At 42.4% G+C, this 12,014-nt stretch overlaps 1 protein-coding gene across 1 annotated transcript; it reads right to left on the bottom strand.

Annotated features, from left to right (window-relative positions):
- Nucleotides 1-8,329: 8,329 nt before the first annotated feature.
- HOXA1 (homeobox A1) lies at nt 8,330-9,749 on the bottom strand. The gene is made up of 2 exons (XM_073329533.1): nt 9,110-9,749; nt 8,330-8,704 (listed from the first exon to the last, which is right to left on the bottom strand). The coding sequence occupies exons 1-2, from the start codon at nt 9,747-9,749 to the stop codon at nt 8,349-8,351; spliced, it is 996 nt and encodes a 331-aa protein (XP_073185634.1). The 3' UTR covers nt 8,330-8,348.
- Between the last annotated feature and the right edge of the window lie 2,265 nt (nt 9,750-12,014).

Below are 12,014 nucleotides of genomic sequence, written 5' to 3'. Positions count from 1 at the left end.
AAAATAGATAAGCCTGATTAAAGGTCAGGATTCCATTGTAGGAAAAGCTTTGGCTCATTCATATTTCTGACTTGCAGTGAAAGCCAGGTATGAATTCCCTCCCCAGTCTTATAAATTATCCCCTTCCTGGAGCCACAACCAGATTCCTTTTCATCAGAAAATCTTTTGAGTCAAGCATCTTATTAATTCTCTAAGAATCTTTCCTGATGTATTCTATTTATTTAATGTGATTTTTCCAGAAGTATTTTTTCAGAATTTACACAAATGTAGTTTGCAACTTGATGCCTGTGGGTGTCCAGGAGGAGGTAACCCCCACCCTCCATCCTTTCCTCCAGTTTAAGAAGAACCTGGTTTCCTTGTGTTTTCTCTGCTCTTTATTCCATGTCACCAGAGCTGAATGACTGTTGAAGATGAGAGAAGATGATCAGTCCGAAGAGGGAAGCTTCTTTCTTTGGTATTAGCTGGAAGAGGGATGATGAAAAACATATGTGCTATGAAAAAGTCCAGTCCAATTTTCTGTTTACTAAGTTCTCTGTAAATGTCAACATCTGTCACCAAGTAACCCCAAAAGGTCCGCCCCTTTGTAGGACCCTGATGGCATGTCCAATCCCTCTTCTCCAGTGTACATTGTTGACTTCAGCAGTGTTGACAGAGAGAAAAGGAGGGTTATCCGGTTTGGGGTGATCGGTTTATTAATAGACAAAGGAGATCAGAAGTGATCACTTTGGATACTCCATTAATCTGCCTGGGCTTTGTAGCTATCATTTTGGAGAAAGCAGAGGTTCTGGGTGAAAAGCAATCATGCACCAATCATGAAGCCACCAATGGACGCTGATGTGAACCCTGTTTCCCCCTATCCCCCATATGGCCCTAATCACCATAGTATCTGAGTAGTATCATCCATATAGTATGGCTTGTCCTTAATTCTATCCCCTCTTGAGCGTCGATCATTAAACTTCAGATACCAGGGTCTGATCCTGCTCACACCGAAGTTCATAGCGAAACTCCCATGATTAATGTAAATAGCAGGATCAGGGCCCTAGCTTCAGCTCGCTCTTGACTATGGACTTGCATTTTAAAATAACTCCCCTACCTCCTCCCCACCCCCCAATTTGATCAATTGGCACAGAGCCTTGGGGAAAACAGCTGCTTAGAAAGGACCTCTAATTGTCATCACAAAGTGGCCTATAAAGATATAAAGAAAAAGCCGGGACTACGATACACTTAACCTCTCTGCATTAGGAGGGTCTTTCTAGCTCCTTTCGGCTTCGCTCTGAAGACTGAAATGATGAACCACTTAGAAGATGCTTCCTCATTCGTTTTGTTTTGAAATGGTGGCTACTGCGACTGTGTGGCTGAGCACTTTCCTCCATCACTGTGAGCCAAGGCCTGTAGTCTTCACTCCGGCAGAAATCCCATTGGGTCCCTGAGTCAGGGCAGCAGGATTCGGCCCTATGAAATCAATGCAACGTGTGTCTGCAGTAGGAGTCTACTCTAGGAGTGACTATAAAGCTAGATTTCAGAGTAGCAGCCCTGTTAGTCTGTATTCGCAAAAAGAAAAGGAGTACTTGTGGCACCTTAGAGACTAACCAATTTATTTGAGCATAAGCTTTCCTGAGTTACAGCTCACTTCATCGGAAGTGAGCTGTAGCTCACTAAAGCTTATGCTCAAATAAATATGCTAGTCTCTAAGGTGCCACAAGTACTCCTTTTCTTTTTATAAAGCTAGACTGTCAAAAGTTTCCCACAGGCAAGAACACCTTTAGGCAATGATCGAGCAGCTCACTGCAGAGGGGGGTCTGTGTTTTCTCAAGACTTTGCGTAGTAACAGCTGGAGTCCGAGGGTTCCGAATCTGCTTCCACTGAATGTAATCGAAATTTTCCATTAGCTTTAATGGGCGCAGGATCGGGCCCTTGCTGCATACCCGCTCCAGTCATCTATTACTGCGGACGCCACCCTGCATATCTTGCTCGGCTGCTGCTCGTTTTCACTTTTTTTCCGTGCAGAATCCTTGTAGAATCTGAGAATATGGGCCGGGTAATATTTACATTAAACAATGGGCACCTCCATAAACCAATCTGAAAGTTTACATAGGTGTGCAAAGGTTTACAACCATTCTAGGTTTGTGAAGTTTTATTACACTTAGAGCAAAAAAAAAAAGGGGGGGGAGGGGGGACTGTAAGCAAATAAACTTGAAAGAAAAAACTTGAAAGAAAACCAGCTTAGTGTATGGTATTAAAAACTTTTCGCTACCTTCATGGTTTTTGATGTTTGTAAAGGCGTGTTCTTGGCTGGAATTCTCACAACAAAAAATAACACTCGGGGTATATAAAAGAGTAACTTGTAATAAAACAATTTAAATCTATGATTAAAAATAGATTTAAAACATGCCTTCATCTGAATAATATTTTTAAATAACAACATATATTATATGAATAGTTGGAACTCAAAGGCTACGCTACATTTATTGATGTATACATGTTTAAACATTGGATGGAATTACACTTTAAAGACACGCCTTAACATAGTACTTTACCTTTTATGAAACATCTGGAGTTAACACGCCATTCGGTCCCAGTTAAAGTAAAAGGTGAAAATCTCATTGACTACAATGGCTGCAGCCCAGCGCCTGAGAGCATTAAGTCAGCTAGTTATTATTGTGATTACTGTACAAAACGAAATTTCGTTATACATGTCATTTTGTATGATCAAATTAAAGCCAGCTGTACTTTCCAATGAGCTTTTTAAAATATGCTCACAAAGTATTCCTTCAAAGCAGGGTGTGGTTTTTTTAACTTTTATTCATTGTTTAAAAACTCCAGTGATTAAGTTCTGCTTTTTGTTCGTGCAGGTTATTCGGAATAAATGGTCCAGGAAATGGAAGCCCAGGATATGTTTTAATTTAAAATCTATGTGTGAAGAAAAGCATAGCTAGTTAAACTAATGGCAACACAGATTGCTAAATTTCAAAATAGCAACCGTGTTAGTCTGTATTCGCAAAAAGAAAAGGAGGACTTGTGGCACCTTAGAGACTAACCAATTTATTAGAGCATAAGCTTTCGTGACCTACAGCTCACTTCATCGGATGCATTCAGAAGTGAGCTGTAGCTCACGAAAGCTTATGCTCAAATAAATTGGTTAGTCTCTAAGGTGCCACAAGTCCTCCTTTTCTTTTTACAGATTGCTAAGGAAGCCCCAACAGTAAAGAAGGCGACGGAAGTTTTAAGACATACGTCTCGAGTTCTGATAACATAATGTGTTCAGATCTCCACCCGAATCGTGGTACAACTGTAGCACCCAAGGTTCCCATTGGACCACACTACCTATCATATGGATGCAAACGGTAAAACAGAAAGCTATACGGATTTCCTCCATGTCGTTTGTTTACCATCTGTCCGGGAAGCTGTTTTTCTTGAATTTTGGCTAGGTAGTTTTATTCAGTGTATTCATTTCATATTTTAAACTGAAGTCCTGCGAAGAAACTGGTATGTCCTTGGATCTCGATTTTATTATGGTAAAGGTTGATTGCCAGCTGAACACTTCTAATAATCAATAATCCTGATTACCTTTCCAAAATTTAGATATGCACTTGCGAGGAAATCCAAAAGGGATCAAAGATAGTTGGTAAAATAATAATTGAAGCACCATGTACAGTATGTGTAGTAAATGCTTAACTATGTTACCAACCTATAAAAATAGCGCAGATCCCTTATTCGGGCCAAATTCTGTTCATATTACTCATGCCGATAATCCCTTTAAAGTTACGTGGCAAATAGGACTACTCACGTGATCAGAATAAACCGGTTTTGTCCCGAAATTCTTAAGCACAAAGAAGCACATCGATTTGGCTCTTTATTTTTAGTTTATTTTATTGAAAAGCTCCCTTGACTATAACAGGCGTTCTGCGCTTGAAAGAAGAGTAGCCCGCTATGGCCCGAAATATTTTATGGCACATATGCCATAAAAGAGGAATCTAAACAGTGAAAACCAGCTAAGTAACATGCCGGGAAAGATATTGAATGTGTGCTTTTGAAAGAAAGAAAGAAAGAAAGAAAGAAAGAAAGAAAGAAAGAAAGAAAGAAAGAAAGAAAGAAAGAAAGAAAGAAAGAAAGACTTAATGTTATGATACATTATATTATTATTTATTCAATTATTATGCATTAAATATTGCTGTATTCGCTTCATTTATTTATCAATGTACTTAGGCTATGTCTAGCCAATTTCTAAATTAATACAATAGAGCTATTTTCGAAAAATATTATGAATACTTTTTTTTCTAAAACCAAAATCATGAAATTCTCTGATTAACATCTATCTATCTATCTATCTATCTATCTATCTATCTATCTATCTATCTATCTATCTATCTATCTATCTATCCTCCGCTGCCATAGCGTTAGCTCCTGAATAAGTATTACTTACGCTGTGCTTCTGTTTCGTCATATAAATATATTATTTATACAATGTATATCTCAAAAGAAACCAACATGTCAATTTCCCGAGTTTATGAGCGATAATTCCTGAGAACCAGTATGCTCATGGAAACGCTTTCAAGACTACGTCCAAAACGTGAGCTGCCATTAGAAAAGGACTAATAAATTCCAATTAAGTATGCATTTATGCAGTGATTACGTGAACTTTGACCTCAGAAGAGTTGCTGCAATTAGCCGCAAAAGCCACCACTTTCCTCCTGGATCTATGTTTTTGACTGTATTATTATTATTATTATTATTATTTTATTATTATTATTTGGTGAATGGTGGATCAGAAGAGAATGAAAACACACGGTTTAGACAAATAAATGTCTAAATTAGTTCTGAAAATTCCTCCCGCAGGCTTCCCTATAGATAGCTCTAGATAGATATTAAGATCCCGATTCTATTATTGAAACAAAAATGTTCTCTCATTCAATCTTGTGCAGTGCTTTCCCTGAAAGATAGTCTCTGAAAGACCTTTTTAAAATTCATTATATCTTTTAAAGGGTTTATTTTAAGAATCTATGTCAATCTATTTTAATAGCTACAGTATTTGTGGTTTTACCAACATTACGGATAATTGACGGAGAGGGCGAAACAGAAAGGTGGCGGCGGGGGGAGCAAATTCTACGCAAAAGAGAAGAAAATGTTTTAAGCTTTTAGTAAACATCTCTTAGCAAAAGAATAATCGGAAATTTGCCGCTGTCGTAGAGAGAGAGGCTGAATCGGTAATTGTTGCCCTTACCAGAGCCCTGAGATAAACCACTGGGACTCATTCTAAAGTGACCCATCACTGAATGCATTTCTGCTTGAACTTTCGGTGAACCTGAGATTAAACAGGGGTGAGCAGCTAAGCAGTTTGTTGTTAGCTGCCTTTTCAACAACCCTTTCAGACTGAGTAAATATTGATCTGTTTCAATCTGATAGCCCCAGAGGAAAACACCAAAGCATCTCAACAGCCTCTAAAAGTAAACTTTAAAGGTGAACGCCAGTATTATAGAAAGATGCTAAACTTCGTTTGACATTTGGATGCTTAAAAAAAAAAGACTATAGTAAAAACAAACAACAAACGTTGTAAGAGATTTAAAATAAAATGAACCTCCTTGTCATGTTAAATCATGCTTTTATTATTACCATGATTTTATGTCGTCCTCTTTACTTTAAGTTACAAATATCAGGCGTCGGAAGTCTACAGATTTTCATTCCATTTTTCTTTATTAACGATTTGTTGTAGCGAAGCCCAAGACAAGACTTTGAAGCCCGACCTGTTAGGTCCCCTTGATGCAATCTATTTGGGCAGCAAAAAGATACCCAGGTTTTCGTTGAGGAAAGGTGAAGCGCTCTTTGGAAATGACGCGCCTGCCTGCAGATTTCGGCAGTGACAAGCAGGGACTGCTGCATTTAGTGTAGCGCGTGCTATCTTTCTGTTCCATTAAGCCATCGCCGGGGAGCCAGGTTGCAGAACCAAATTCCAACGTGTTTGGATGCAGTTTTCGATATTGAAATCACCTCATTGGCATGCAAATGGCACTTTAACACATTAAAGGATCGGGAAGAGAGCCATCTGTTTTACTTTGTGGCCTTACACTAATAAACAAAAGGTAAAGTATAAACCAGGCGGGGGAATGGAAGAAATATCTCCCCCTGCTTTGAAGTTCTGCTGCGTTCACAGGGGCCTTTGGAGACAGCCCTGTGCTAGTCCAGATCTCTGTCCTCTTGATATGGCCGACGCGCGTGCAAATCAAGGCTTGTCTTTTTTGACACTGAAGTGAAGAAATTGTCGTTGACGCTCTATGGAGCTTCCAAGCAGAGTCAGCCGCTTTATGGGCAGCCCAGCCTTTGTAAAACTCGCCTGCAAATGTGCAGGGGAGAAATAAGATCTTACTTGTTTGTTTGGGCTGAAATTCAAAAGCTAGCATCAATTTTATACCTCACATGTCTAGCTGAACATGTCTGTACTCAGCCCTGAAATAGTCAATAAAAAGGGGGAGGGGGAGAGGGGAGCTTTCTTTTAATCTGCAAACTGTATTAACTTGAATCGAAGTATTTCAGGATTTCCTAAAATTTGCCTGAAAGAACTTGTTTTATGCACAGTGGAAGCATCCAATTGGTGTAGATTATTGGGCTTTTTGGCAAGAACAAGTTGTGTGTATCACCTGGAGGTGAAATTCTCTTTGAAATAAGGTGCAAATGTATAGCATTAGAGTTCCGTCTCCATGAAGAAGAAGCACCCAACTGTCGGGTTGTTAACGTCTTAAAGACGTCACTGGCAATGTAAAGAGGAGGGAGAATGGAGCTGCATGTCTTGGGTCAGCTTTATACTAGCGATAATGAAATGTGACTCTCTTAACTATTGGCCTACGATGTGAAGAAAGACTGGCTGAAGACAGTTTCTGCTTTTGAAGAGTGCTCTGTTTATAGATATGTCAGCGTTCAGTTGGAGGTTAAAAGGTTAGCACTTGAACCAGGAAGTGCTAGGATTTGTGTTTCAAAAGATAGATCTAGTTCATAAATTCCCTCGTGCTGCAACAGAGAGGGGAGTTTTCTTATACTATCTAAAGATAATATTGGTGAAACATGAAAAAGGACTCTGGCTTGTGCGATGTGGCACGGTTGAAAGGAACTACAGAGTTCTGACCTCAGCACAGTAATGATTAGGAGAAATTACTTTTTATTAAGTAGCATATCAAAGGCCACATCAGTGAAAATGAAGAAACTGAAATGTTGAGCTAAGTATGATTAACAACGGCACAAAAAAAAGTACCCAAACCAAGTATACCTGAAACGGGAATATATTTATTACAGACATTTTAGGACCCGTAAATTCTGCTCTGGATTCATCACTTACAGAATCTCAGAACCTTTAATGATTGTACAGAAAATCAGGAAGATGGTTTGCTCACAAATGACAACTGATAAAACTCAGTGTACCTTAAGTACATCAAAGCACTGTGCATCATGCAAAGTTCTATACACGAATCACATAAAATATACATTCAGTTGGCCATTCATCACATTGACGATTTGGTTGAAAAGACATCAAGTCTAAGGAATGATTAATATGAAAATAGGAGTAGGTCAGGTCTTTTGGATAATATACCCTTAGGTCCCATATAATCCAGCACAGATGGGGGGAGGTGGGGTGGGAGCACACCAAGCAAAGTTTACAAAACCTAGTGCAATTGAAGCTTTTTCCTTCCAGTTCATTAAAAGAAATGGTGCCTATTATTTGAGGTATCTGATTGGCATTAACAAATTTAGCTGATATGATCATCAGTTGTAACAATATAAAAGGGATTCCACCTTTGAGACTGCACCTACCCTATTTAATCTGATTATCTAAACATCATTTCTAGAAAATCTGTAAAAAGATAAATCTCTTGGACAAAGTATTTACAACCAGCAAACTCATACGCATGAAAAAGAATACATTAAATTAAAGGATGAAAGTTCTATAATTTGTGTAAACACTTTCAATAGTGCATCTCTTCATGAGGTTATGTACTCCATATATCCTGTCTTTATGTAAGGAAAAATATAGAAATGTCCTTGCAATTTTATTCTGCTGAGAACTACTGAGAACTCTTTTAACTGTGCCAACAAATCTTCTGTAGCAAATAGCAGGAATTTAAAAAAATATGAATTTTGAATAAGTGATCATCAGAAACCTGATTATGGAAACCACTAAATTGTTTAGTTCTGCATAGACTAAACAGCTGGGGAGCCTTCTAAAACCAAATTCTCTTGAAACAAGTTGATTGATGTAAAGATGACCTAAAGATTAAAATATACTTTAAATCAATAAAGCTTTGCTAAAGATGTGGCTTTAGAGTGGGAGTCCTTTATCTAAAACAGTGGGGGCCAGAAATATTTCAATTTGAGGTAGTTAGAGTGTCTGAGGTAGATGAAGCTGGTGAAGGGGTACATGGGGATGAACTGGACTTTTCTGATGATTCCTCTGTTTTTTCTTCACTTCCTGTCGGGGTAGCAGGGGAAATGGGTAGCAACCCCTCTTTCTCTCTTTTCTTCTGCTTCATCCTACGGTTCTGGAACCAGATTTTCACCTGTGTTTCATTAAGTTGCAGTGAAGCAGCTATCTCCACCCTCCTGGCCCTTGTCAAGTACTTGTTGAAATGGAATTCTTTCTCCAGTTCTGTGAGCTGCTTAGTGGTAAAATTGGTTCTAACGGTGTTGGGCTGACCTACGTATCCGTACTCTCCAGCTTTCCCTGCAAAAGTATATGAAAAGTTCAATAAGTGATATATAGGTGACATAATCAATATGTGCACACAGGTAAAACGATATGGAACAAGAACTTCTTAAAAAGAGGGACAGTGAGTGATGGAGTGTGAGGTGCTAATATAAAGGCGGCCACTAGTGTGTATCAAAGGAAATTTGATAAGTTGTTTACCAATTACAAGAAATATTACCACATAAAAACCCAGCATGGAACTGCCATTATATCAGGTGGATGAACCTGTCCATACTCAGTGGTCTCAGCTCTCCTTACCCATAAACAACAAGGCACCTGTACACTCTAGGTCAGAAAGCAGAAGGGTTTGGTTTCGTTTTGTTTTATTAAAGAAAGTGGAAGAGGAAAGAAACAGCCCCCTGCTCTGAAATCACGACTAACCTGTTTTAGGCGGGTTTCTTTTAACTTTCATCCAGTCAAAGGTTTGTGCTGGAGGCGAGGTCTCTGCAGAAGGAGAGCGACAAGCTTCTTGGTGGCTGGCATGGAGTGGGGATAAGGAATTACTATAACTCGCTAGAGTCAGATTCTGCTGCTCTTGTCCGTATGAGGGGTGAATGTACTGAGCGGGACCCACCGTGCCCCCAGCATAACCTTGGTGGGGGTGGTGATGCTGGACCATGGAAGATGAGACAGTTCCAGAGTAAACGGCCGGGGTGCATGGGGGATACCCTCCACTTACTTCTGCTTCCTGATTTAGTGCGTAGTGACTGTAACCCGCGGTGAAGTTCTGGGTGCCATATCCCGAGCTACAGCTAGAGTGCGAGTAGGACATGCCCAGGTTGTTGTGATGCTGGAAGGTACCGGTCTGGTGATGGTGATGGTGATGGTGATGGGGACTTATCTGGACCCCCCTGCCAACCAAAAAACGATCATCCCCGTTGCAGTTACTGGCAGTGACCGCACAGGACTGGAAAGTTGTAATCCCATGATCTGGGGGAGGATAGGCTCTGGAAGAGCATGCCCCGGACTCTCCGCTGAGGATGGGGTAATCGAGGAAGGAACTCATCCTCGCCGTGTCCATTTATCACCGAGTGACCGGGTCTTCGGAGTCCTGGGTGACCGTGCCAACTTTCTCACTTCCTCCATGGGGCCAGGAGAAAAATGATATGAATGTACAGTGAGAGGGGGACACGTGAGGACGGCAGCCAATGGCTGAGCCTCCTGCTAAAATTTCCCTGCTCCTGTTGGTGATGGATCACCGTTCCAGTGGCATTTAAATTCCGAGCGCTCCTCCATCAAGGTGACGCGGATCTACCACCACCTCCTCTCCCCCCCCCCCCCTCCGTCCTCCTCCCCCTTCCCCTTAGCCAGTTCATTGGGGCTTCAGAGCCGGGGCCAGAGAGACAGTGTGAGCCCAGGCGCTCAGCCTGCAGCAGCTGAGGCGGAGGCGCCTCTGGAGGGGGGTGGAGGGGGGTGCTCCTGCGGCATGGATTACAGGGCTCGGAGACCCAGCTGGAGGAGCTCAGGTAAGACAGGCGCTCTCAGGCTTTCTGCTCGCAGAGCAGTTGGTGGCCGCTCCCTTCCCCGGAGCGCGCTTGGGAGGATTTGGGCCAGCACCAGCACCGCTCCGGGGTGAATCTCCTTCACGGATGGCTCGAGAGTGCGGCACTCCTGCTGGTGCTGTCAGGACAGCCCGTCGCCCCTGCCCTCCTGCTGGCCGGTCCTTGTGCGGGGCCCAGCTGGACGGGCAAGCGGGCTGTGCAGAAGGGAGCCCCGCGCAGCGTTTCGGGGCTGGGGGCATGCGGGGGGCTGGGTGGGGGAGACCGGTTTCCCCTTTCCGGGAGCCTCAGCAGAGCCCCGCTCTCGACCAGCCAAGAGTTAAAGGGGCTTGTCCATCCCCTTCCCCATCGCGCCGATGTTATTAGCATGGAAATGAGGTCTTTTGTAATTTAACCCCATTGTGCTGCGGGCAGGCGGGCTCGCCCGGCTTCTGCCACCGAGCCCAGGCGTGGGGCGCCGAGCGGCCGAAGCGCTGCTGCCTCGGCCCCTATCTGGGGCTCTGCCCAGCTAACCAGGGGTTACGTGAGCTCAGTCGGTTTCGGGGCTGCGGGGGGGGGGGGGGGGGAGGCAGGAAAATGGATGACGATTGCAAACGTGGGCCAGGCTGGAAGCTTTTCCAGGTTCTGCAATCCATCTGCTGGGGTCCCGCGGCGCCTGACACACACACAACACACACAACACACACACACAATGCATGAGATCTAGGGACAGTTCCTAACGATAAACACACCCAAGCACCGGATGACATGCCCAGGGGTAAGGGGGAGGGGGAGAGAAAAGGAGGTGAAGGGCCACTGCAGTCCCTAACTCTAATTAATTCTCTTTGTCACTTGGTGGCTCTCTTTGTCACTGTATACTCCACCACAGAGTATACAGAGAGTAGAGGGGAGAGTAACCAGATAGCTGCTGGCAGAGGTGCCCCCCCCCCCACCCTGTGTGATCTATCTCAGAGTTTACTAAAACTTTCTCTTGTTCCAGACAAGGAAAATAGGACCAATGGTTAGAACAGCATGGATGATAGTTGGTATTTGGCATTTGATTTCACGTTCACCTTATCTGCTCAGACAGATACAGGCAGTTACAGAGCTAGTCAAACCTGTGGAGCCATCCACCTAACTTCGCAAATAGTTTTATTCTTGTCTTTTTCAGCCTGGAGAACTGTGTGTGGATTTATGCAGATGCACTTCGACTTTGGCAGATTTTGCATTGTCACCATGCCCGATTGATTGTTATTTGTATTTTAAAATATAAAGGGCTATTTCCCCCTCGACTCGCCAGCCCCCTCCCTCCAGCCACCCACACATACTAAGTGCAACATCCTCTTCCAAGTGATAAGTTACCAGAAGTGTTCGAAGCTCCAACTAGGCCACCCTTGTATCCATTTCACCTCCAGAGCCGCTCTGACGCCACCGGAAAACGAATATATGTTCCCCCGCCTAAGTTTATCCATAAAAAGATTTGTCCTTCTATTTACATTTTACAAACATGCCTAGATAGCCGTTTGAAAACATTGGATTTCTTAAAATTCATGAGTGAGGCTGGGAGGAAGTCCAGCAAGCATATATGGAACGATGCTCACCCTTTTTGGCTGCAATATTGTCTTATTTAATTCTTGTCAATCCGTTGTGATAACCGCTGTACAAATCAGGTGCTAACACAGGCTGGCGTATCTGTTAACTATAAAAGAGATGGCTTTTTCCAGTTTTTTTTCTTCACTACTTTAACGATTAACAAAACTATTTATTGTACCGTATATGTATAATTTATTTATAAACATCGTTGATGT

Source organism: Lepidochelys kempii, chromosome 2 (genome assembly GCF_965140285.1).
Source record: "Lepidochelys kempii isolate rLepKem1 chromosome 2, rLepKem1.hap1, whole genome shotgun sequence".
Classification (NCBI taxonomy): Eukaryota; Metazoa; Chordata; order Testudines; family Cheloniidae; genus Lepidochelys; species Lepidochelys kempii.
Note: the sequence above shows the minus strand (reverse complement) of the source record. Positions and strands in the feature narration are given on the sequence as shown.